Raw genomic sequence first — 27,194 nt, 5'->3', positions numbered from 1 at the left:
CTCAAGTTTTTATTTTTTATTATTTTAGTTAAAAGAATACAATCTATATATATATATTATTATTCTTTTTTTTTTATTGCTAAAAATAATTAAATTAATGTCCGAATATATTTTTTTTGAAGATTTTCAAAAAATAATATATATTATTATTATATATTTATTTAAAAAAAATATATATAAAAGCTTGCAAATTAAATTATCTGATTTTTTTTTTTAAATCTTAAAAGTTAAAATACGAGAAATAATTATTTCAAAAGAAAAAACAGATTTGAATATTCATTTTTCAGCAAATGTGATAGCTTTTTGAAACTATGTATATTCTGAAATAAATATTTTTGTCAATAATATTATTTTTATAGTTTTTTTTTTTATAGCATGTTAAGTATTCACAAGATTTGCAACTTTCCTTCTCTCGAAATATCCTTCTAAAAAAATCATCAGAGAATCCTTAAGTCTTTGCCAAATATCGTGTGCAATCTTCAGGGAAAAGTTTACTGAACGGAATAAATCGTTAGTTTTTAGCAGTTGTGAAAATTAACAGGTAATACTTCAGACTACAGAAAATTATTTTCTGCATTAAATTACATGGGTTATTTTTTTATTTAAATAGGTTCAGTATCACCGTACTGAATGTAAAGGCACAAAATCCTTACAAAAATAGTCGGGGGAAGTGACTCCATTTTAAGGAAAACCGTTTTGAGTGTAAAAAATGAATTAAAAATATAAAAAAAATACATGATTATTCTCTATTGGTGGATGTGTAGGAAATAAAATAAAATAAAAGCTTGTTTTAAAGTTGGAATTAATGTATTTTAAAAACAAATGAATACATTAACAAATAATTAATAATATATTTAAAAACGGAAAAAATACTGATAATAAAATTAACTATTTTGTGTTGATAATCAATAATAATAACATGATTGGGGAGAAACTTAATAGATAATATGAATTATATACAAAAATTTACTTTTCAAACAAAATCAGAAACACATGATTTTTTTATTTTAAATCAATATAATCAATACAAAAAGGCATAAAAATTAATTCTATTCGAGTGTATTCGGGTTCAATACAGGGTGCCCCCCACGGTGACCGTCCATTAGAAGTTTCTGGAGAACTAGCCATAATAGAAATCTGAAAATTGGTATTCCATCATAACTACTTGGGATAAATCCGCCTAAAATAGATTTGTGACACTACCGGTTATGTACCGAAAGTTGACTCTAAAATCTTTATTTCAAGTGGAATGCCCTTTTTATTTTTACATAACTCGCTTAAGTCAATAGTTCTGAGTATAATAGTTTTAGGCGGATATATCTCAAGCAGTTATGGTTGAATACCAATTTTTAGATTTCTATTATGTCTGGTTCTCCAGAAACTTCTAATGGCCGGTCATCGTAGGCACTTTGTATATTTATCTTCCTTGACCTTATGTCGATATACAACAATTGTTAGAATTCCTTCAAACAAAAATTATTGCCTTATTTGATAATTTTCATTCACTTCGAAAAAAAATTTCAACTCGAATACACTACACCTTGGTAGAATTAGACAAGGTATGTTCCCGCTCTTAGCTTGTTCCCGCTTCCTGATTCAAATGTAACAAACGTGGATCCGTTTATGTGAACAATCCTTGTGTGAAAAATAGTTCCTTACAATGAACGAATAATTAATGATTAATGAACGTTTTCCGCCTCAGATTTTTTCAATTTTTTATGAGACAACTTGACATTGCAAATATGTAAACAAAACATTGACCAACTTGACAGCTCGAACGTAATAGTGTTGGCGCTGAGTGCCTACAAAAAGATTCTTAAACTAGAACAAATTTGCAATTTTTTCATATATAATTATGTGGGGTTTTCTTTTGCTATAAAACTTAACACTTACAATCGTGCTAGCTTCGTTGTCATTTCATTGTTCGGTAGGACCTGTAAATGTATACCAAACCTACTCACCGCCTGAACTGTAAACAAATAAACAATATGGCGGTGACTGGGTACCGTGCGAGAGAGTGAGAGAATGTCCCCATCCTACTTCTACCTGCATAAGAGTCTAGTCCTTGTCTAGTTCTACCATGCACTACACATTTGTAAATAAAAAGAAAATACTTTTAAATAAAAATGTAAAAATACTTTTCAAACAGTCTCTGAAGATTCTTCTGGTGGTTGTGTTTTAATATTAGTCGCTGAAAATGTGACCACATCTGACGATGTAAATACAGGCCACGTAGATGTTTGTGCAACAGCATTACTAAGCACACTATTCGCAATACCAGCAATAGCAGCATTTAAATTAGCCGCATTATTATTTAATACCGTTCCCGTCCATTTTCGCGATTCATCGTTATCAATTATTTTATTATGATTACTAGCCAAATGTTCTTCCAATTTTTGTCGTCGTTGAAATGTATCACCACAGAGCGGACATGGATGTGTACGTTTTCGTTTTTCCCCCGGTGAGAAATGTAATCGTTCATGTGCAGCTAGATTATAACGTTCAGCAAAACGTTTACCACATTGTGAACAACCGTATTTCTTTTCACCAGAATGTGCACGCATATGTCGTTTTAAATGAGATGTTGACATTAAACCTAATCCACATATCTCACATTTATACGCTTTTAAGCCAGAATGTGTTAGTGCGTGCATACTAAATGATGTGTGATGAATAAAACGTTTCCCGCAAAGATCACACTGTAAAAATAAAAGAACATTAAAATGATATATTACCAAATTTGGGAGTCAAAACCCCTCCCATTGAATCTGTTCACATAAATTTTGAACTAACAATATAGTCCTGTAAATGAACCTATTTATGAGACGCATTTCCACTGACGAATCAGATATCCATGCATATTTTGAGCTCGGTACATTCTTTGACTTTGTCTTTGAATCGAGTACTTCAATATGAATACGACGTCGGTCGTTTAGGAGGAGGGTTATTATCACGCGGCAGAAATTTAGGGTTTAGAATTTTTACCGGCCCAAATCCTAAACTAAGTTGGTAAAACCAATTTTTTGTTCGAATTATTAATATTTGAATTGTATTAATTACCTGATAATTAGCTTCCCCAGTATGAATTGGCAAATGTCGATTAAGAGCACCTTTTTGTGTAAAAACTTTTCCACATACATTACAAGTATACGGATTGATTCCATTGTGCATACCCAAATGGATATCTAATGCAGCACGTTTTTTATAGGCCTGTCCACATATCTGAAAAAAAATTAATTTACGAATCACATACAAGCAAAAAAAAGCATATGTGGCAGACATTTCTTCCTTGGGATTGAAAAATTCACTTACCTCACAAACATGTGCTCGAACATCACTATGGGAACATAAATGTATTCGTAATTCGGATTTCGTACGCCATTTCTTCGGACATTGTGGACATTGATAGATGTAAGGGCGTACAAATATGCTATCAACACGCTGCTCCATTTCACTATTCTTTTTGGGACGGCCACGTCTACGTTTTGTTCCCATAGTAAACTGTTGATTCGATGATCCATCATGTAAATTCATTGAATTTATTAAACGGTTCTCGAAATCTGAATTACTATCATCCGAATCTTTTTCTTGTTTCACATCATCCGATATTATTTTGTCATCGTTGTGGATTGTATTTTCATTTGAAAGATTATTTTGTTCTTGTTTTACAATATTTTTAGAAATTCGTCCTTTTTGAGGACGACCACGGCGTCGATTATTGTTCGGTTGTTTAATTGGTGCATATTCTATATCGCTACTCGCGGTAGTCGGTTCGATGGTATCGTTTTCTAATTGATCACATGATTCTGTTCGGAGAATACTAAGAATTACTATATATTTAAATTAGAAACATAGCTGGCAAGCATAATCTTGCCTATCTTGATTTTTTAACTGATATACAGCGTGTCTACTTAAGTTGACTCCATATAGAAAAATTTTTATTATAAGGTTTACGAAAAAATGTTATCCCTATCTATATATTATATAAATGTGAAAGTAAGGATGTTTGTTTGTTTGTTACGCTTTCACGCTAAAACTAGCGAATTGATTTAAATGAAACTGTACAATAATATAGCTCATACATCAGAAAAACACATGAGCTATGATTTATAATGATATATTTAAATAAAAAATAAAAAAAAATTAATTTTTTTTGACATTTCATGAATCAGGGTGACGGAGACAACTTATGGACATCTGCCAATCAAGGTTATCAGACATAATTTTTACATTTAAAAACTTATTCAAATCAAGATGAGAATTTCTGTGGGCTGTATTATGCATTTTGTTAAATTAAAATAGATTTATTATTTGACATTTCATAAAACATGAAAGATACAATTTATGGCCTTTTCCATTTTTATATCAAATGACTTGAAACTTTTTTCATTTTCAAGGTTTTTTATAGAACTTTAGAAAGTGTGCGATATATTTTTTTAAAAAACGTCAAACTTTTCAGTTATTTTATGTTAAATACTCCGAATTTCAATCGACAATAACTCGGAAAGTATTGACGATTCTATTTTCAACATATATTTTCTACCCCCTAGAAGGGATGGAATTACCATCTCCAAACCAATGAAAACAAATCTTAAATAGAAATTGGTGCTATAGGTCAAAATTAAGAGATTTCGTTGTTTTTTCTCCTCGTTCACTGGAGTATTTAGCTAAACTCAATAGGGTATTATCGTTAGTCAAAAATAAATCATGAAATTTGAAAAAAGTTAAAATTTATGTAAAAATATATCTTAAATATTCTGATTTCGAGTCATTAAAATTAAATATCGTAATTTTTAAACTGTATATCACGTGACCTAAAACGCGGGTAAGCTCTGCTGTGATGTCATATCGGTATGAGTCATAGACCATCAATTAGGTCAGTGTAGACAGCTGGGTATAATACAAAGATAATAAGTATTTATTTTTTATTATAATCAGATGTCTATGAATATATACGTACATATACATACATATTACGTCATCAAATTGGATGCCTGCGTTTTTGACAGTTTAAAAAAACTTCAAAATTTAAGTTTTTGACAAGAAAGTTTGTGTATTTTTCCGAAATAAATTTTTGGTGGCTTTTTATTAACAAAATCAACATTTTGAAGTACTTTTTCAAAAAAAGAGTGGAATACCCTGTACTGATTAAAAACTTATAATTACCTGTACTTTCATTTTTTCGTTCAATCCCTTCACTCTCTGTACTTTCAACTTTAATATCACATTCCAGCAATTCAGATGGTTCCACTTTAAACATAGAATTTGTTGTAACATTTCCTTTATGTTTCTTTAGAATATGTGCACTAAGACCACTTTTTGTTGTATATCCATTCATACAATATTTACATTCAAATGATTTTTCATGTGATTTAATATGTTTCTTTAAATCAGCGGATGACGGGAAATATTCACTACATAATCGACACGTTAAACTATCATCATCATCATCCTCTGATTGATCTTTTTCCGTTAATTCATCCACATACGGTTTATAAATTTCCTCCTCCAAATCTGGTTTAATATCCGATTCGACTTCATCATCATCTTCAACATTTTCTTGAATATTCAGTAAGTATTTTTCCGTTTGACATGCAACTTCAATAAATTGTACATCTTGGGCATATTCACGGCCGTATTTCATTTCTAAATGATTATAAAGTTGTTTTTTTATTTCTAATATATAATTTTCGGAGAAATCGAATTGTTCTAATAGAATAAAACAATTTTTACAAAGGCAACAACTATTTGCATTCTTTTCATTCTCATTTATACGAATTCGTGTTACTTTATGTAGAAAATCTTTTAATGGTATGCCACTATGCGGTGTAAATGATTCAAATATTGGATATCGATTCTCCATTGATACATCTGTATCACAAATTATACAATTGAATTTTTCTTCATTCATTGCTTCCAAGTTTGGCGAACTCAAATTTTAAAATAAGAAACTTTTTGAGGTTGGATTTTATAATGTAATAAATTTTTTTTTAAATTGATAAACATTTATTTAAAATTATATTGAATTTTTTTTTATTTATTTACAAAGTTAAATACATTTTAAAGTGAATTTTTTTATCTAAATATAAATTCCTTTAACTTTTTTACTATTTTGACGCAATTTACGACTATAGATAATAAGTTTGTTCTTTTTGTACCCTACTGTGTCCACTTTCATTATAGAGAATATTCATGTGTTTTTTTTTATATTTTTAATTAATTATTTACACCGTTATAACAAAGTAAAAAATATAAATACTGTTTAAAAATGCTGTTATTAAGTGTAAAAAAATATTTAAAATACATTATAATTTTGAGATATTTAAACGTAGTTTTTTGGCGCTCTCTGTTGATGACGTAAAGTACGTGTCAATTGGTGGTAGTTCAATATATAATTTACACTTTAAAAAAAATGAGTTTACAACACAGAATTTACACTCGTTATTATTAAGTTTTCAAATAAAAAGCCGTAGAATAATATAATTTAATGAAATACCATATAAAATGTAAGTAATTAATATCATACAGTATGTCAACAAATTTGACAAGCCCGTACTTTGATGTCACGTCCGTATAAAAATTTGAATTTCCGTTTTAGAAATTTTTAAATGCCCTCACTGAATTTGTACTTTTATTAATTAATTTTAAGTAATTAAAAAGATATTAATTACTAAAATAATGGTTTAGTTGAAATGTCCAGTCAATAAAGTTACGGAAACAAAATAGATTATTCGCGAAACAAAATAGAAATGAATTTTATAAATTGAAAAGGTCTGAAATTTTGAATACTTTCAAAATATTCGATTTTAGTAATTTTTAGGTTAAATAAAAGGGTGAGGTTATACGGACGCTATCGTATGTTTAGCGTGAGTCTCACGTTAAAATAATTTGGAGTAGATGATTAGCGTGAACATAATATTATCTAAGTTTTTTTATCTTTTCTCAGATTTTTTCTCAGTTTGAATTTCATTTTGGTTTTTATAAACGAAGAATTTAGGCATTTTCATCATGTCATAAGCGCAAGAGCAGAGTTCAATTTAGTGAACCTTTAACGTTTAACTTGCTTGATGTTAACCAGGCACTAGAAAATATTGTTGTGTCAATAAATTGTTGTTCTCTCCTCTGATATGCCTCTGATCTTGATTTACGTTTTGTGTACAACAAAGCTAAAAATTTTAAGAAAAAAGTGTTACAATGGAATATCAAGGTATTCAGAAAATAATATTTTATTATTTAATGGTCAAGACATAAAAAACGAAAGTTTAATTACAGAATTAAAAGTTAAAGAAGAAATATTAGAAGAAAATACTTCAATGGAAGAAAATCAACAAAATGAAACCAAAAAGTTCGAACAAATATTTCATGCAGAATTTATTAAAGAAGAAATATTTGACGACAGTTCTCCCACGGAACATCAACATTGCAAGTTATTTAATGACGATAATATTAAAAATGAACAAGAGTTCCTTGGAAGAGGAGTAGTTAAAAATGAAGATATCGGAGCTGGGAAACTTTTTGTATGCGATATCTGCAATAAAAAATTTACCCACAAACAAAGTCTACTTCGGCACAAACGTATTCATACCGGATACGAACCATTTTCATGTGATATTTGTGAAAAAACATTTACTGTTTACGCATATTTCGTTCTACATAAAAAATTACATTCGGGAGAAAAACAATTTTCATGTGATATTTGTGGGAAAAAATATAGTCAAAATTCACATTTAACTGATCATAAACGAGTTCATATCGGTGAGAAAAAATTTTCCTGTGATGTTTGTGAACAAAAATTCATACATAAACGAAGTATGCTTCGACATAAACTAACTCATACACAAGAAAAACCATTTTCGTGTGATTTGTGTGATAAAACATTTAGTTTGAATCAATATTTAGTTCAACATAAACGAACTCATACCGGGGAAAAACCATTTTCATGTGATATTTGTTATCAAACATTTACGACGAAACGATGTATGATCAAACATAAACGTAGACATAAAGAAGGTAAACCATTTTCTTGTGATGTTTGTGATAAAAAATTCCGTGAAATTGAATATTTAATGCAACATAGAATCATTCATACAAAGGGAAAACTTTTTGGTTGTGATGAGTGTGAGAAAAAATTTAGTCGACAAAATACTTTAGTTCGACATAAACGAACTCATCACACGCGAGAAAAATCGTATATTTCTCATGGAAAATTCCAAAAAACCGAGAATTTATTGAAACAAGTCATTTATGATGAAAAAAATATCAATGGTGGACACATTGAAGAGGGAAATATTAATGGTGAACCAATTGAAGAGGGAAATATCAATGGTGAACCAATTGAAGAGGGAAATATCAATGGTGAACCAATTGAAGAGGGAAATATCAATGGTGAACCAATTGAAGAGGGAAATATCAATGGTGAACCAATTGAAGAGGGAAATATCAATGGTGAACCAATTGAAGAGGGAAATTGTGATATTTCTGATGGAAAACTACAAGAAAATCAAAATTTAATTGAACATCTGAATATGAATCTCAAAATTGAACAATTAGTTGATGAAAATCGAATTTATACAGAAGACAAATTTTCTTCTGATAGAAAATTACAAGAAAATCAATATTTATTTGATCGAAAACATATCGAAGATGAACAGAAAGAATTTCAAGAGAAAAACAATTCAATTGAATCTAAATTAACAAATGAAAGCTTTATCGGAGAAAAAGCATTCATTTGTGATTTTTGTGATAAAAGATTTTCTCAACGGCAACACTTAATTGTACATAAACGAATTCATACCGGAGAAAAACCATACTCTTGTAATTTTTGTAATAAAAAATTTAAACAAAGTCAACATTTAAATACCCATAAACGTATTCATACCGGAGAAAAACCATTTTCTTGTGATTTTTGTAATAAAAGATTTACACAACGACGAAATTTACTGGAACATAAACGAGTTCACACAGGAGAAAAACTTTTTCCTTGTGATATTTGTGGTACAAAGTTTGGAATTAAACAAAGTATGATACGACATAAAGGTACCCATAACGAAGAAAAACCCTATTCTGGTGATGTTTGTGGGAAAACATTTCGAGAAAATAAATTCTTAATTAAACATAAAATAATTCATACAGAGGGGAAAAGTTTTGCTTGTGATGAATGCGATAAAACATTTAGTCGACAAAATGTTTTAGTTCGACATAAACGAACTCATCACACGGGAGAAAAATCGTATATTTCTCATGGAAAATTCCAAAAAACCGAGAATTTATTGAAACAAGTAATTTATGATGAAAAAAATATTAATGGTGAACCAATTGAAGAGGGAAATTGTGATATTTCTGATGGGAAACTACAAGAAAATCAAAATTTATTTGAACATCTGAATATGAACATCAAAATTGAACAATTAGGTGATGAAAATCGAATTTATACGGAAGAAAAATTTTCTTCTTCTGATGGAAATCAATATTTGATTGAAAATTTAACTTTTGATGGGGGAAAAATTAAAAGTGAAAATTTAAATGAAGATTATCTTGTCCATACAGAAGAAAAATCATTATCTTGTAATATATCGGATGGAAAATTTGAAGAAAATCATTATAAATTTGAAAATAAACTAATTTGCGATCAAAAAATTATTAAAAGTGAAAATTTAGATGATAATTATGAAGAAGAACAATTAATTGGTGAACAAATTTACACAGAAGAAAAACATTTTCTTTGTAATATTTCTGATAGAAATTTTCAAGAAACTCGACAATTAGTTGATGAAAATCAACAAGTATTTCCTTGTAATATTTGTGGTAAAATATTATCGCAACGACAGTACTTAATTGTTCATAAACGAATTCATACAGGCGAAAAACCATATGCCTGTGATTTATGTGATAAGAAATTTAACCAAAGTCAACATTTAAATATTCATAAACGAACACATACCGGGGAAAAACCATTTTCCTGTGATATTTGTCATAAAAGATTTACACAACTTCAAAATTTAAGTGAGCATAAACGAGTTCACTCAAAGGAAAAACTATTTATCTGTGATATTTGTAACAAGAAGTTTACACATAAACAAAGTATGCTTCGACATAAAGGGATTCATAATGAATTAAAACCATTTTCTTGTGACTTTTGTGATAAAAAATTTCGAGAATATGAATTTTTAATAAAACATAAAGTAATTCATACAGAAGGAAAAATTTTTGGATGTGATGAATGTGATAAAACATTTTGTCGACAAAATACTTTGGTACGACATAAGCGAGCTTATCACAGAGGGGAAAAACCATTTTCATGTGATGTTTGTGAGAAATCATTTTCCGCACGTCAGTATTTAATTCAACATATGAGAACTCATACAGGAGAAAAACCATTTCCGTGTGATATTTGTGATAAAAGTTTTCGTCAAGTTTCTCATTTAGTCGAACATAAACGAATTCATACAGAAGAGAAGTATTTTTCATGTGATGTTTGTGGAGAACAATTTGCCAGAAGAAATCAATTAATTTCACATAAACGAATTCATATTGAGAAGAGAAATCATGTTTTAGCAAACAATAATTGATGTAATTATTTAAATAAATTTGACTACTATTATATAATCCTGGAAGATTGTAAGGATGTTTTTTCTGCCTTATCTCCAGAATTCCCTTGCAGTTTTAACGAAAAAAGTAATTGTATAACTTGAGATAAAAGTTATACAATTGCATATTTTGACTAATAAAGAGGAGTGTTATATAAATTCCACGAATCTGTGTATCTGTCTGTGGCATCATAGCTTCTAAACGGATGTTTAGGAGGTAAAATTTTAGGTTTGTTTGAAGGTAAAATTAAGCGGGAGTATTCTTAGCTATGTATCAGGAAAATCAATTTTGAAGAGAGTTACAAGGAAATTAACGCGTCTTTTTGTGTGTGGCATTGCAAAAATCGAAATTGGTTCATTCGTTTACGAGCTACGATGCTACTGATAAAATCACTTATTTAGTCTATATCCGGTTGTCCGTCTATCTGTCTGTCCATCTGTCATCACGATAACTCGAAAACGAAAAAAGATATCAAGTTGAAAGTCTTACAGCGTGCTCAGGTCGTAAAAAGTGAGGTCTACTTCGTAAATGAGCAACATAGGCCAATTGGGTCTTGGATCCGTAGGACTCATCTTGTAAACCGTTAGAGATAGAACAAAAGTTTAAATGTAAGACATGTTCCTCATAAAATAATAAACAACTTTTGTTTGAGACATTTTTTCGAAAACATCACTGTTTACCCGTGAGGGCGCAAATTAGGTTCAAATATTGTATAGTATATATTATATGGGAATATCAATCATGTGTGTATGATATGTATGTATGGCTGGCTATCTAAGAGTGGCTATCTCTCTTCACTTAAATGACGTGAAAAACAAACGATACCTAGGATGAAGTTGATTTCGGGTAAAAATCCTGTTTCAGTCGGACATTAGTTTTGGAAAATCTTTAGAAATGCGCAAAATATGAACGTTTAAAACTCCTAATCAAACAAAAAGGAAAATATCGACTAATGACGTCATTGCACAGTATATATAAAACTTTTTTTCCAAAAAGAGACAGACAACAATCTTTGAATGTTTAAACTTCTTCATTTTTTTATCAATTTTAATTTAACTCTCAAATTTTGTTATGTTATTAAATCTACTTTTACAATTTTATGAGTAATTTGGCAAATTCGATATCAGGAAACTACCTTATTGGCTCCTAATGAATTGTCAAATAGGTAAATGATACAATCGATCGGTCGCTGACACTTGCAGCAAGTGGTTTCTGTTCATTGGAAAAAAATATCAAATTAATATTATTTAGAGGGCTATTTAAGAATCAGGAAATCAAAATTCCAACTAATCTTTGTTGATTTTGATGAAAAAATTACTTGTTGAATGTGTAGGTTATATGTGTTTGGAGAGTAATTTTAGTTAGAAATTTATCGCCATATCTCTGTGTCATGAAAATTATGATCCCCAAATTAATTTTTCCAAAAACTTACTGTACCCCCTTTCCTTTAAAATATTTTGCACCGACCATTTGCAGCTGACGACAGTCCCTATACCAATGTCGATATATCGTGATTTTAGGCTTATTGAGATAAAATATGCTTATTGGTTCATGAATTTATTGATTCAAAAGCCTTTTCACAATTAATTCTACTAAAAATAGTACACACCTACCTTTCAATTCGAATAATGGCTAATTATTTATTATCTAATTTGAATAGTTTATCTTCGATCAAACAGGAAAATATTGAAGTTGAGCAACAATTTAATCCGGAACTATTAATTAAACAAGAAATAGAAGAAAATGAAGCAATTCAAGAAAATCATCCAATTTTAATTAAAGATGAAGCCATTAAAATTGAACAAGGCTTACATACGGAATTAATTATCAAGGAAGAAATTATTGAAAAAATATTAGAACCTTCTACTAGTAATTTAACGACTCATATTAGAAATAAACGTTTTCCATGTGAGGCTTGTGACAGAACGTTTGCCTCAAAACAAAATTTATCAAGGCATAAACTATTTCACACTCCAGAAAAACATTTTCTATGTAGTGCATGTAATAAAGGATTTACACAACGTAAATTACTAATTATCCATCAACGGATTCATGCAGATGAAAAACTATTCTCTTGTACTATTTGTGAAAAAAGATATTCCTCACAACTATACTTAGACAAACATAAACGACGAACTCATCCCAAAGAAAAACCATTTTCATGTAATTTATGTGATAAAAAATTTACCCAAAGTCATCATTTAAGCAATCACGAACGAACTCATATTGGGGAAAAACCTTTCACATGTGATATTTGTGATAGAAAATTTTCTCAGCAAATCAATTTAACACAACATAAACGAACGCATTCGGGCGAAAAACCATTTTCATGCGATGTTTGTGATAAAAAATTCAATCAAAATTTTCATTTAATTAAACATAAACGAACACATACTGGAGAAAAACCGTACTCATGTGATGTTTGTGAAAGAAGGTTTTCCGTGTCTCAACATTTAGTTCAACATAAACGAACTCATACTAGAGAAAAACCATTTTCTTGTGATATTTGTGATAAAAAATTTAGCGCGCGTAGCAGTTTGAATTCTCATAAACGAACTCACCGTCCTAATTTGGTAAAACAGTCGTAATTTGAATGAAAAAAAGGAATATAAAATCAATGTCAAGAATCATCCAATCGAAAAATTTTTCATTGAAGACCATGTTTTTTGAGTACGAAACACAAAATTTATTAGGTTTCACAATAGTTTCGATGTTTGCGAAAGCATTTTAATCCAACGGGTAATAAGACTGAACTAGGTCCTATAGTAGGATAAAGGTCCTATACCTGACTCTGAATTGATAAAACTGTTTAAAATAAAACCATAAAACGATTCTCGTCAGTTATAGCGAACTTGGATACACCCATTTCACAAACGATACCAAATTTTAATCCAACTTATAAAAATGTTTTACAGGTTTATTTTTAACTTTGTAAGAAATGTTTGTAATGTGTGAATAAATTTAGCTACTGACGATGATTGCATTGCAATCGAAATGTCGATATTTGGCAAACTATAAGTCTGTTGTATGTTTTTTAAATAAAATTTCTTAATATACACTTTTATTTCAAATATCGTGGTATTTATTTCAATAACAAACATAAAACCAGCTTACCTACATGTTTTCAGATATTAATTTCCAGAAATATTCGTAAAACAAGGCATTTAATAAAAATGACGTAAAACGATTTTGGATACAACCTCCGTTGAAAAAGATAAAGCACTCGTTTATTAAAAATTATACAGTAGCCTGCAAACATAGTGACATCCCATCTTTTCCTTGGTACGGTCTCTTGATATCGCGGACATCCTGGTGAAACCGCTCCCCCTGTTCTTCACTGTAAACTCCCAAGTTTTCAGGAAAATATTCTATGTGGGAGTGTAAAAAATGGACCTTCAGGCTTATCTTGCAGCCTTGAGCTTCGTATGCTGCTATAGTTGAACAATGGTTTTGTAGTCAGGATCCTTAGTATTTCCCAAAAACTTTGGCACTACATCCTTGAACGATACCCAAATTTCTTTTTCCTTCTCAATCATACTTTCCACAAAGATGGTGTCAGTTAAAAGCCTTCTTATGTCGGGGCTAGTGAAAACTCCCTCTTTCAACTTTGCTTATGACAGTTTCGGGAATTTTGTAAATAGATATTTAAAACAGCCTCCATCCTTTTGCAGTGATTTTACAAATTGTTTCATCGACCCCAATTTGATATTTTCAACAAAACTTTTTCTGGTGGCACCAAAGTAGTATAATTATGATAACATTTTTCTCCCCAGGCTGTAAAGTTTCTCGGGGTGGTCAATCAATTTTAGTCCAGTACTGTTTTCTGGCTCTACTATCCCATATTTAGTATAGCCTGCCTGTTGACCCAGAAACATCGTGAGTATTTTGAAGTCCCCACAAACCATCCATTGATGGTCCTGATATTTGATTTTTTCCCTCGGGTAATGTCCAAATTATTACGGTTAGTTTTATTCCATATGCACAGAATACCTCATTGGAAGCGAAGCTAATTTATTTTTATTGTGCAATAATACTACTTTAAGACTATGTTGTTACTAATATCTATGTGATAGAATGTTTTTAATATTTTTCCCGTTTTTTAGGAGGTCAAAATCTATAAGAAAATGTAAAAAAAATCCTATGCAATTTTTTATAGTCATAGACCTGTGTAATTTTTTAATATGATAAAAAAACGCGCTCAAATTTAAAATTTTCTTCATTTATTTTAATTGGTAACCATAGCATGGTTATTTTAAAGTATCCTGTCTTCTGGTTGGTGTAATCTTACGTCAGCGTCAAGCCTTTTATAAAATTATAGAACACCAACTACAGCGCATGTCAAGTAATAATTTGCACCGCCATTTCTGGTATATCTGTGTGTGCTATACTTGACTATACATATATATTTTGTTATCATCATACTGTGTGTAATAATTTTCAAAATAATAATACGATTACGATGTAAATAATTATTACATTTAATAATACTTGATTCAAACTAAAATGTTACTGTGAATGTATTAATTCTGTTTTTTTTATTACTAATTACTAACGTTTGCTAAATTAATTTTGTGTGTGTTGATTATGTAGTTTTTTAATTACAGATTGTAACAATTTTTCTCTCGTTTCCCAATTTAAAATAGAACTTGATAATGTGTTTTTTTTCTTATACAATTCTTATCCATTTTCGCCTGTAGTTTCAATATCAAGTGTTTTTTTTACCAATTTGTTTACATAAATTAAATACGTGTGTTAAAAATTTTTGATTGACACTTAGTTCTAATTAATGAGATATAAAAATATTTTTGTTTGTTTTTTGTTGAATGATAGAATGAAAATTTGGTAGAAGTGGTAACCATGCTGCATTTAGGCAGATAAATACGTTTTTTTTTATTTTAAAAACAAATCTTAACGCGTAATATCACGATCGAGCGATGGGAGCATTTCTTGAGAAACCTAAAACCGATAAATATACAGAACATGGAGCTGGCAACGGTCTTAGGTATGAAAATTGAGATCATCGTAAGTTTTCAAAATATAGATTTGTAAAACTGGACGTTTTTATGAATAGGTATGGCGTTGCTAGCATGCAAGGATGGCGAGTGGAAATGGAAGATGCACATAGAGCGGTAACAGGCCTTGGTGATGGAATGGAAGGAAGTTCGTTGAATGATTGGTCATATTTTGCGGTTTTCGATGGGCATGCGGGTGCAAAAGTATCAGCACATTGTGCGGAACACTTATTAGAATGTATAATGCAAACTGAAGAATTTAGAGAGGATGTTACGAAAGGAATTCATAGTGGTTTTCTTAGGTTTTTAATATTTTATTTTACTATATGGATTTAATAGGCCTAGTACCTTGAAAACTTGTCGATTAAAAGTAAATTTTTAGCAAAAGTTGTGAAGTTTGATGGAGGACACCAAAATTGATTTAGTTCTCCTCGTTACTTTAATTTTGAAGTTAAATCCTAAAAGGCAAGAGATAGAATAACACTTTAAACTAGGAAGTTCGGAGGAAATGCGACTTAAAATTATGTTATTGCATTTAATTGAAAGAAAATACGCTTAAAGTTTATCGATAATTGTAGGCCAAAGTCATGGGCACAAGCAAATGTCCTCCACTGCTCTTGACAACTTTAGGTAGCAACCTGGAGAACCAGGTCCAATCTGATGCCAGAACATGATGCCCTCCATCAAACTCTACAACCCTTGTTTAAGTCATTTTTTGATAAATAACAACGAGCTATTATCCATAATAAATTATAATGGTCCACCCTGTATATTACGATATCTCGTTTCGTTTTATATAAAAGTCGAAAAACTACTTCCCTGTTGGAAAAAATTTTTGGAGAAAGAATAAGTCTTAAAAACTCTGAAAGTCTTCGAAACTCTGAATTTCTCAAGGTTTTGTGATTGTCTAATTCAGAGTTATCCAGACAAGTCTGAATTAGACAGTCCAAAAACGTTGAGAAATTCAGAGTTTCTAAGACTTTTTAAGACTTATTCTTTCTTCGATTATTTTTTCCACCAGGGTTTTTGTATGCTATTTGTAGTTAAATTTCGTAGAGTTAGACATCTGACACTTGGAAGCATAAAAGGCATTTGGTCAAGCTTAGTTCATTTACAATAAAAAAAATACAGATTTTATCCTCGAAGAAGTATTTTCAGATTTCGAGTTAATTTTCCACGAGTTTCCACTCATAAAAAATAGTTTGATCTTTTAATTAATCAGACCGTAATCTGCTTAAATTCCCCTTTTCAAGATTTAAAGTAAATTTTAAACAAGCTGTAATTTAATCTCTCCCTTCTAATTTCCACAGACTTTGGAATTGTCCAGAATCATGACCTTATTTATTTTAAACTTTCCTTACAGCGACATGCAAAGTCATTTAGGTTTATGAAAGTTTCTATTATTAGCAAACGAAGCCAAAAGCGATGGAAAAAGCCATAAATTTCTTGCTAGGGTATCTGCTAAAATAAAAGAGCCTTAATTCTGAATTATATAACTGCCTCAATTTTAAATGTATTCCATCGTTTGAATTCAAATTGAATCGATAAATATTTGTACAGGTTGGATGACACAATGCGTTCACTTCCTGAAATATCAAGTGGTGAAGATAAATCTGGATCAACAGCAGTATGCGCTTTTATATCACCTAAACAAATATTTATAGCAAACTGTGGTGATTCACGTGCTGTCATATCACGTGAAGGCCGAACTGTATTTAGTACACGAGATCATAAGCCTGGACTCCCACAAGAGCGTGAGCGTATACAAAAAGCTGGTGGATCAGTTTTAATACAACGTGTGAATGGAAGTCTTGCCGTAAGTTTCATACGACCTAAAATGACTTCAAATCAAATTTTTAATGAATTTATTTTTTTGCGCATAGGTATCACGAGCCCTTGGTGATTATGATTACAAAAAAGTGATAGGTGTAGGACAATGTGAACAATTAGTATCACCTGAACCAGAAATATTTGTTAGGGATCGGGAGGATAATGCTGATGAATTTTTGGTATTAGCATGTGATGGTGTTTGGGATGTTATGAGCAATTATGATCTATGTCAATATATTCATAGTCGTTTACAAGTCACCGATGACCTAGAGGCGATCGCATCTCAAGTGATTGATACATGTTTGTATAAGGTACGGACAAATTGTATATAAGGGCTATTCCACACGAAAGGTTAACGCTAAAATGTTTGATTTTAAGAAAATTTTGTTTTTGGGAAGGCTTATTAAGCTTATTAATTTTTTCTTATTGTACAGGATGTCCGGAAAACACTATTTTATTTTCAAGTCATATGGTCAAAATAAATGAGTTTCACTAAGATTTACCCAGACATGGGCATTATTCCAATAATTTTTTCGAACAAACAATTCACGATAGTTCCGGAACCTCTCAAAATTTTCCGAATTGATAATCAAAATCCGGTAGATTTACTCTGCTTTAAACATTTTCTCAGAATAATATGTTTGATATAAATTTGAAAATACTATTTTTAATTTTGCAGGGAAGTCGAGATAATATGAGTATTGTTCTGGTTGTATTTGATGGAGCACCAAGTCCTTGTGTTGAAGCAATACAACGAGAGCAACATCTAGAACAATGTTTGGAACGACGAGTAAAAGGTGATTTCTTTGGTTATAAATTCAAACATTTTTTCTCTTAAAAAAACGTTCTTCTCTTACTTTTTAAAAATTTACAATGTTTTTCTAGTCCTAGCAAATTTTTTTTAGTGAAATAGTTTAAACGTATTTATTATTTTAAGGCATATACTAATTTTGATTTAGTTATTGAGTACTTTAGTACAAATGAAATTTATTCAGAGCCGAAAAATACCCTTTACCTAATTCAAAATTAGTCATTAAATTCACGAGAAACGTACCAAATTGTCTGCCTAAGATATAAAAATAAAATTTAAAAATATTTCAAGTTTTATGGAATGTTGTAAAAAGAAGCATATTGTTTCGCTTAGTCATTTAAATTACTAATCTGTCAATTATCCCATGGTAGAACTAGACAAGGTATGCTCTTATGCAGGTAGAAGTAGGATGGGGACATTCTCTCACTCTCTCGCACTGTACCCAGTCACCGTCATATTGTTTATTTGTTCATAGTGTAGGCACTGAGTAGGTTTTGAATGAATTTACAGGTTCTACCGAACATGACGTGTATTTTGACCCGCTGAATCCAAATTTTCAGCTTGCCCATCGCTCAAAATTGGGGGGGGGGCATTTTTTATTACGGCCATTAATTGTTAATACGGTCATAGCTTCTAAGTTATTGAAAATTTGTACCATTTTATTCTACTAGCAACGAAGCGAGCACGATTGTAAGTGTTAAGTTTTATCATTTTTCCGGCCTACCATTAGTTAATAAAAAGCGAGACCGTAGCGAAAGAAAATCTCACATAATTATATATGAGAAAATTGTTCGAGCTGTCAAGTTGGTCAATTTTTTGTTTACATATTTGCAATGTCAAGTCGTCTCATAAAAAATTGAAAAAATCTGAGGCGGAAAAAGTTTATTAATCATTAATCATTCATTGTAAGAAACTATTCTTCACACAAGGATTGTTCACGCAAACGTATTCACGTTTTTTACAACATTTGAATCAGGAAGCGGGAACAAGCTAAGATGGCGTCGACTGGATATGTGCGCGAACTGAACTAAAACTCGTCCTCTATCGAGCATACCTTGTCTAATTCTACCAAGAATTATCCTATATCAGTATTAATTTAGAAATCAGGGTAAAAAAAAAAACGACGAATAGAAAGAAAATTATCTACGTGGGCTATAACATAAGTATTTCGTGAGTAGCTCTTAGTAGTATGACCCGCGCAGGGTAATTGTTTTCTATTTATCAAAGGCCTTATTAATATTACAATTGGGAGCCGTGCAATATTTATACGACTTCTCGCTCATTTAACCAAACTGTTTCGATAATTATTAATATTAACAAAGATATAATCTATATCTTTATATATCGTGTTAGTTGAATAAACAAAATCCATCTAATTATCTAATTAATCCGACTAATTATATTCATTCGTTAATTAGATCAGTTTGCATCCAGTAGGGCAAACAAATTTCCTTTGCTTACTGCAGGTTCTTTCTACTGCTGTAAAATGGATATTGATAGCATTTTACGTGACCATAGATGTTGTATCATACATACTAGATTGCTAATTTACGGTCTAATTTATTTGTTACATTGGTTCTTATCAGCTACGGTTGTGGTTTTTCATATTACAAAAATTTAATTTAAATATGATTGCCTGCTTCTCTTTTGTCCACGGTGATAGATATGTACAGGTTGTTTAAAAATTGATGGTATAAGTGAATTTGCCAAAAATGATATTAGTTGTGTTTGGTCGAAATGAACGTTCGATTAGTTTATTGACCGATCTCCAGATATGTTCGCGGATCTTAGATAAAAATGTATGGGTATCTGGATCACTTAGAAAACTAATCTGGATCTCTTAGCGCTCATTTTGTCCGAATACACAATCATTAACATATCTAACACTATGGACATTTCCTTTCCTTTGTATACTAACCATGAAAGTATTGTATTTAGAGAAAGACAAATATATTTTTATTAAAAATATATAAATATTTATGTTTGTGTTTGTTAATATTAAAAAAAAAATATTGTAAATTAATTCAAATAAATGAAATTATTTCTGTTTGAACTGTTGTTGTATGATTAAGAACATGCGGCTAAAACAAATAAACATTTACCCCTTCTTTTATCTAGAAAAAAAAAAAAACATTGGAAACAATTATTCCAGGATAGTTTAGTTGTTTAGTCAAAGAATTTTTCCAGAATATGTTCCTCATAATCCTATTTTCAGAAGAAAAAAATGTCGAGAAAGTGATTTGATATCAAATAGATAAGAAAATAAATTGACGACAGTTCAAAAACCATATTTAATTCGGAAGCAAACGGTACAAGGGTAATTTTAATTAAGAGAAATAATTAACATGGTATTTTTTTTTTGTATTTCAGAAATTGTTGAACAAGGTGACAAAGTTGAATTCCATCATGTCATAGAAAAACTTGAAAAAGAAGATGTTCAACTTGGATTGCCCCCAGGTGGTGGTTTAGCTGCAAAGTAAGTTTTTTTTATATTGATTTTCAAAAGTCATACTATATAGAATATTTTATTTTGAAGTTGATTGAAAAAAATATTCGTGTTACGAGTTGTTTAACGTCACGATCGGTCAATTTTTTTTGGAAAATATCACGAATTTGTTAAAGATGAAACGCATGGCTGCATATTTTGTGATTTTGAATATTTTATTTTCAAAGTGGACAGAGTAATGTTGTACTAAAATTATTTTACGATATCGTCATTATAATTATAATTTCATCGAAGTACAAAATCATCCACTTTATCGACAGAATAGCGATAAAAACGGGAAATCAAAATTAAACTCGTGCAAAAAAAAGGGATTTTTAATTACTACATTAATGAATTAATTTTTTGACCCTAATTACTTCTATTAATAATAATAAATATATTTTTTTAATAATTTTTGTTACAGACTACCGTACATAGTAACCATATTTAAAAAAATTTGTCCGGAACAAGCAGATAGTGTATGTTTAATTTAACAATAATTATGATAATTAAAAATTCGGCTGCACAATTTATGTATTAAAAAAGAACCAGCTAATATATCTTATGCTTATTATTTCTTTTGTAATGTTTTTTTTTTCTTAATTATTATTATTGTATACTATTTTTTTCTCATTGTCATCTTTTATTTTTATTTTACCTTTATTTTTTTTGTTATTAATATTAATTGTGCATTAAAAATCAAATTTGGTCATTTGTTTTTCTAAGTAATTTTTCAAAATTTTTAATCTACATATATAATGTATATAGATATATATGTTATACAGTGTGCCCCCGGATAGAGGTAACTATACTATAAATTTACAGTTACCTTTATCCGAGGACACACTGTATATGTGTATAAATATATAGCCCAAAAACTCTCAAAAAAAAAAAAAATCATAAAATAATGTAATAGTTCATTCCATTTACCAAAATTTTTGAAAATAAGTTTTAAAAAAATAAAATAAAAGTTCTTAATGTTTATTTTTTTGCATGTACACATAGCTTGTATTATCTTGCATTAAAATACTTCTATTTCTTGTATTGTAGTTTTCTCTTAATTAAAATTTAAAAAAAAAAATCAAAAATATATTATATTATATATACATAGTTAGAATTTATTCAATTGATTAATTTTTCATTAATTTCCTTTTTTGAAAATGTGTTTTTTTAGCGGTAGCACGCTGGCATTATTTACGTTGCACTCATTTTTTTGGAAAAAAGATTTGAAATCATTCATTTTATGTATTGGAGACTCTGCAATGATAAATTTTGAACGAAAGTTTCTTACATTAGTTTAGATCGGATATAAGTCCATACATCTTACATGTCTTATTTTTTAACTTGACATATGTGTTTACATCTTATACCTCAAGTAGGTCCTTAGCACCAAGGCGTTAGATCAAGGGGTCCTCTGTGCCCTCCTAGAGAACAACCTGTCACCCGAAGGCAAGACGTCCGGACACCTTGCAGGTGTAAAAAACAGTTCAAGATCAAGAGATACACGAAATTCTTGGAGGATATTTGAAATGAGAATGAGATATTTGAAATGAATTCGGTGAACTTCACTTTGTTACAAAATACCGTTTATTTTACGAGTCCAGATTAATGTAAGAAGTTTTCATCTGAGCAAAATTTTGCATTGCATGCTCTCTTTTACCGCTAAAAATGATTGATTTGGGAATTTATTGTACAGTTAAAATTCTTGGGGCTAGGTTTGGTCAACATATAGATACATTTGTCTCTCAACAATAAAATTTTTTTTAAATGTATTCTGAGGAAGGGGTAATTAGAATATAATCGTTGGGAAGTTTTCAAGATCTTATAAGCCAAACGTTATAAAATCTTGAGCAAATTCTGGATAATACTTCGCAGCAACAGAAGTGGAAATATAATCGAAAAGATTTATGTTCCAAGGTTTTGAATTGTTAAAATAAAATAATTTTATTGTACCGAGACAAACGTATAAAATGCTTCCTAATATTTACAAGATTAGGTTTCATTGAATCATGCCGTGGTCATTTTCTGACGATTCTCTTTTAAAGACATCACTCGCATACGGGAATTGGATTTTGCTTCTGTGGTAAGCGGCATAAGCAGTAAAAGAAGCAAAAAAAATGTACGAAAACTTTTGGCTCAAGTATAAACTTGTACTGTCTATTGATTATTTTAATAATTATAAGATTTGAAGATAAGGAGACGTTTAAAGGGTAGTGCTTCCTAAACTTTCCGAAAATTGAATATGTTAGGACTATTACGTGGGCCAATACTAAGCTAATCATTAAAATGTGTAGCTGGGTAGTATGGCATAGTTTTTTTGTGAATGAAAGGTAGGTAGTTCTTCGGATTTTCCAATATAGGGGCGCAAGCGCCAAAGATACGAGGAAGCAAAGTGGAAATTCTAATCACTTTCAAAACTCCCGAAAAACTTTCCAGATAACCCCATTTTTTAACCAAATGATTAAAGTAGTAGAGAAATTTGGTAGACTTTTAAAGAAAACCACTCATGAAATTTCAAGTATGTTCTAATCATTTAAAATAGCACCCTTTCTGTGTTCCACGGTCTGTTATTATATCGGTGTAATTTTTCGGGCTGCCATTAAACAAGGAATATGGGAATAAGTGTTACATTATTTAGTTTTGGTATGTATGCATATTTTCATTATCTTTTTTAAATATAAGTAAACATTAATTTTAAATTTATTATTATTATTTTTTTTTTGGTTAGGATACTACTACCCTTTTAACGCCACTCTTATCGTTCTAGCAGAATTTTTAAATTAAATGTCTAGTCCCGAATAGAAGATTAATATGACGAAATTGTTAATTCTATACGACCCATATTTTTAGCCACTGTAACTACCAAAACTACAAAAAAATGGAACTTTGTTTTTTTTTCCGTGTGCTTTATATTTTTTAACGCATCATAGATTTTGTTTTCATTAAATTTTTTGCTGAAAATTTTCTTTGTTCGTTTGTTTTTGTGATCGCCTTTTTCCCTTTTTTATTCGAATAATTTTGGTCACAGGTTGAACATTTTCTACATATGCATAGATAATATTAAATCATGTAAAATTAACACAGCGAACTCTATTTTTATATAAAATTGGTGGTGCGAATGTTCGTGTATGATTTTGTTTGTTTAATTTTTAAAAAATTTGCCTGAGCTACATATTTTACTACCCTATATTGTGTGAGCTGAACAAAAAAAAAAAAAAAAACAATATGCTTTGCAGAGATAATAATTATGTGATTGTTCGCGGCGTATATTATAAATTATCATGTACATATTAATATTTATATGCTAATAAATATGAACATTTTGTAAATATCTGGTAAGTTTTTAAATCATTGTATTTCAAATTTTGTATACGTAAATATCTCGCATGTGTGAAAGTGGCTTTAGCATTTGAATAATTATTTATCGCATAGCTAGTTTAGGCACCAATATTTCACTAATTTTTTGTATTAGCTACTTAATATTTTTAGTATATATAATTCATTGGTGGGAGGAATGGTGCGAATCGTCCAAACCATGATAAAAATTTGTCTTTCGTTAGCTTGGAGCAGCTAAATTTGACGCAGATACTCCAGAGAGTGTGACTCGAGGATCTACTATTTCTGAACTATATTCTAAACAATTGTTCGCGATAATGCATTAATATAAAGAGTTAAGATTCCTTTCTCATATACTTTCAGGATTTTTCGAACGCTAGGGATGCACCGCTTTCTTAAGGTGCATTTTTATTATGACGCTTGACGCTAGCTTCTAGTGTCAAATTTCAGCTGCGTTCCGATATACACTGCTCAGTGCTTTTACTGGAGAGAAAATCGTTCCGTTATAGACTACCAGTACTCTAAGGAGATTAATGCGTCATGAAAGGTGATGAATCATCGCCATTTGCATCACCTGCAAGCACTGGTGTTTTAAATAACATTGATTTAAGTCTGTAGATATTAAATATATACTATGATCAGCGTCGCCAAATTCAGATACGCGAACTTACAAGGACCGGAAGGTATGAACCCACTCAAAACTCAGAGTTAACTCTCCTCTTTTCTAGTCTTCTTGATATAAACACAGTAGAAAGACTCTAATTGAATTAAAAAGTTGAAAGTTCAATTTCTTTGATGAACTGAAAATGTTAAAATCTTTTCATCATTTTTTAAGTCAAAACGATGTGAAATGCTTATATGATACCGCTTACTTTGTACTTTTAATTAAATTCGTAGTTAATCATTCAATTTCTGTTTTATTTTGTAGTAATTGTACAGAATTTGTGTAAGAAGACTGAAGGGATCAGGAGTGGAGGACACTGGACTTGCTTGATTTCAATCAAGTTTTGGTATTACCCATCATATTTGGGAGAAAACTACAAAAAAAATTATATATTTTAAGTTTGTGAAAAATTATAAGAAAATATATCTGAATCTAAATAGAGTGTCTCTAAATAGTTTAACATAATGTGAAAAACTTAAATTTTCAAAAAGCATTTCCAAGAAACAATGATTTATTTATCGTGAACATAAAATTTAGGAGAGGTGCTTATATAGAAGTTGTGAAATTCGAATTGAAAATTGTAATGAGTGTATGAAGATGAAAATCATTCTATTGTGTGCTACAAAGAAATACTTCAATATCGCCATTTATTGATGTGTAACATCTTTAGCACTTCTGTATTCTGTAAGTGTCCCATTCTTGACGCAAGGATTTCTTCATAAATCATAAAAATTTCGTAAGTTAGATGTTACACATTAAGGGTAATATTTATTATATTACCCTTATTAAGCGACTACCTTAAACCGTAAAATTCACTAATTTTGTTTCTCTATTTATGAAAGTTTCCTCATTTATGCTACTAGGAATTTATTTATTTTTATCGTCATGCATTCATTATAATAATGGCCAAAGTTTATGTCGATCACGAAGCTTTTAAATTCTTCAATTTCTGTGATGACTAGCTAACACAATTAAACTTTTTCAAATTAATATAGATCCAAAATTGAATTTCAGAATACACGCTAGATTATTTTTCGTTTATATAACAAAACATATATTTATATAATAAAATAAAAAATTTATATTTCCCCTTAAAAAACTGTTGCAATTAATATATCTAAAGAATTCTGTAAAGCTATATAAAAAAAGAAGAAAATTTTCAATATTTGTACTTAATTTCTGTGATTAGATTCATATGACTTTTTGGGTCCTGTAAATACTACTGTATTTATAACAGAATTAGTACATGTTAGTATCATATCAAAGTGACGCACTTGAAGCGTGCTGGGCTCATACCCCAGAGGTCCCTAGATCGAAACTATTCTCTGTTATCAGAATTTTTTTTAACAAAATTATGTAGGTCATATGTCAATTCCCTGACCAATAATTTTGAGAATGTGACTAACAAAATTTTAAGTACCTAGGCCTTAAACAGACGACACAGGATCAAATATGAATCTAATTAATAAATTTTATTTTTTCAAATAACGAATACCTAAACAAATTAAAAAATATATTAGCCCTGTTGACAATGATACCAAAACACAAATTTTTCCTAACCTATATTTTTGTAATCAATTTCTTATTGTAATTAAGTATCACATGGCTAACGTAATTTGACCCCCCACAAAATTTTTTTTCGGGTTAGTTAAATATAAATTTTTTTAATCCATTGTTCATCGTTTGTTCTTCATTGTTTGATTATTAAAATTATTTGTTCGATCCTCTTTTACTGCGCATAAGTAAGAGAGCGTGGTATATTTTATGTTATTTTAATTCCCATGATTATAATATGCCAAAGGTAGAGTGGTGGCTAGCCCAGTCGCTTCCGATTACAGAGTACCTCGGTTCGTATCTAGCATTGTCCCAATTAATTTTAATATGCCGAAATAAAGTCTTTTTTTTCGATAATTTTCATGAGAACCAAAAGCGACAAATATGTAAGAGAGGGGGATATGTATATTTTATGTTATTTTAATTCCCACCCTCTCTTCTCTGACAGAAGAGTGATTTATGACTTAAGTAGGAAAGTGGGACTAACATAATTAATTTTAATTTTTTTGGGAAATAACATGTTCTCCTATTACAAAATATTATAAAATTTAACAAGAATATTAGTTTTAGCATATACAACAAAAAAAAAAAGCAAGCAGAAAGCTCCGCGATCTTAGCACCTCATGTGCGGAATTTCGATTGACCAATTATACCATCTGAAAGGTCAGAAATTGGTCATAAAAGGTCAGTTGGTCTCATTAATTGGTCAGCATCAGAAAATTTTTTATTAAAGATTGAAAAAACTCCACCTATGCGCGATCGGGAAGCATTCGCTGATAATTGGTCAGCTAATATAAATAATTGGTCAGTTTAATTTTTTTTATATTCAAAAAATAATATAATTTCGAAAAAATTTTCAATTTTTTCAACATTTGTACTAGGAGAACATAAGTGGGAATTAGTAGTTCCTGATAA

The 27,194-nt window shown here is 30.0% G+C and overlaps 4 protein-coding genes across 6 annotated transcripts; 3 read left to right on the top strand and 1 right to left on the bottom strand.

Moving 5' to 3' along the window:
- Window positions 1-1,877: 1,877 nt before the first annotated feature.
- Window positions 1,878-5,943, bottom strand: LOC123291737 (zinc finger protein 260-like). The gene is made up of 4 exons (XM_044872135.1): window positions 5,167-5,943; window positions 3,313-3,806; window positions 3,061-3,222; window positions 1,878-2,699 (listed from the first exon to the last, which is right to left on the bottom strand). The coding sequence occupies exons 1-4, from the start codon at window positions 5,909-5,911 to the stop codon at window positions 2,142-2,144; spliced, it is 1,959 nt and encodes a 652-aa protein (XP_044728070.1). The 5' UTR covers window positions 5,912-5,943; the 3' UTR covers window positions 1,878-2,141.
- Window positions 5,944-7,194: 1,251 nt separating this feature from the next.
- On the top strand, window positions 7,195-10,568 carry LOC123294318 (zinc finger protein 2 homolog). The gene is made up of 5 exons (XM_044875466.1): window positions 7,195-7,207; window positions 7,273-7,631; window positions 8,283-8,761; window positions 8,918-9,229; window positions 9,740-10,568. Exons 1-5 carry the CDS (start codon window positions 7,195-7,197, stop codon window positions 10,566-10,568), a joined length of 1,992 nt encoding a protein of 663 aa, XP_044731401.1.
- A 1,168-nt stretch (window positions 10,569-11,736) lies between these two features.
- LOC123294298 (gastrula zinc finger protein XlCGF71.1-like) lies at window positions 11,737-13,175 on the top strand. Its single transcript, XM_044875432.1, has 3 exons — window positions 11,737-11,752; window positions 12,370-12,545; window positions 12,717-13,175. Exons 1-3 carry the CDS (start codon window positions 11,737-11,739, stop codon window positions 13,173-13,175), a joined length of 651 nt encoding a protein of 216 aa, XP_044731367.1.
- A 1,828-nt stretch (window positions 13,176-15,003) lies between these two features.
- Window positions 15,004-25,104, top strand: LOC123292109 (protein phosphatase 1B). 3 transcript variants are annotated; one of them, XM_044872662.1, is made up of 9 exons: window positions 15,004-15,048; window positions 15,418-15,589; window positions 15,659-15,901; window positions 17,160-17,415; window positions 17,483-17,740; window positions 18,109-18,226; window positions 20,611-20,716; window positions 21,150-21,204; window positions 24,990-25,104. In XM_044872662.1, the coding sequence occupies exons 2-9, from the start codon at window positions 15,522-15,524 to the stop codon at window positions 24,990-24,992; spliced, it is 1,107 nt and encodes a 368-aa protein (XP_044728597.1). In that variant the 5' UTR covers window positions 15,004-15,048; window positions 15,418-15,521; the 3' UTR covers window positions 24,993-25,104. The 3 variants fall into 3 exon arrangements, with proteins under 3 accessions (XP_044728597.1, XP_044728595.1, XP_044728596.1); XM_044872660.1 differs by lacking the exon at window positions 24,990-25,104 and having other exon boundaries at window positions 21,150-21,299; XM_044872661.1 differs by lacking the exons at window positions 15,004-15,048; window positions 24,990-25,104 and having other exon boundaries at window positions 15,359-15,589; window positions 21,150-21,299.
- The last annotated feature ends 2,090 nt before the right edge of the window (window positions 25,105-27,194 follow it).

Source organism: Chrysoperla carnea, chromosome 2, assembly GCF_905475395.1.
Source record: "Chrysoperla carnea chromosome 2, inChrCarn1.1, whole genome shotgun sequence".
NCBI lineage: Eukaryota > Metazoa > Arthropoda > Insecta > Neuroptera > Chrysopidae > Chrysoperla > Chrysoperla carnea.
The sequence above is the reverse complement of the archived record's forward strand: the minus strand, read 5'-3'. Positions and strand labels throughout refer to the sequence as shown.

Bases quoted from the DNA above. Each gene is read 5' to 3' on its own strand.
- LOC123294318 (XM_044875466.1), top strand. The intron at 8,762-8,917 runs GCAACACTTAAT...TTGTAATAAAAG, and splicing joins GATAAAAGATTTTCTCAACG to ATTTACACAACGACGAAATT. The intron at 9,230-9,739 runs GTATATTTCTCA...TATTTCTGATAG, and splicing joins CATCACACGGGAGAAAAATC to AAATTTTCAAGAAACTCGAC.
- LOC123292109 (XM_044872660.1), top strand. From the start codon at position 15,522: ATGGGAGCATTTCTTGAGAAACCTAAAACCGATAAATATACAGAACAT. The intron at 15,902-17,159 runs GTTTTTAATATT...ATATTTGTACAG, and splicing joins ATTCATAGTGGTTTTCTTAG to GTTGGATGACACAATGCGTT. The intron at 20,717-21,149 runs GTAAGTTTTTTT...TTTTTGTTACAG, and splicing joins GGTGGTGGTTTAGCTGCAAA to ACTACCGTACATAGTAACCA.
- LOC123291737 (XM_044872135.1), bottom strand. From the start codon at position 5,911: ATGAATGAAGAAAAATTCAATTGTATAATTTGTGATACAGATGTATCA. The intron at 3,807-5,166 runs GTAATTATAAGT...TTCTCCGAACAG, and splicing joins ACGAAAAAATGAAAGTACAG to AATCATGTGATCAATTAGAA. The intron at 2,700-3,060 runs GTAATTAATACA...TTATTTTTACAG, and splicing joins CTGGGGAAGCTAATTATCAG to TGTGATCTTTGCGGGAAACG.
- LOC123294298 (XM_044875432.1), top strand. The intron at 12,546-12,716 runs AAACTATTTCAC...GACAAACATAAA, and splicing joins AACAAAATTTATCAAGGCAT to CGACGAACTCATCCCAAAGA.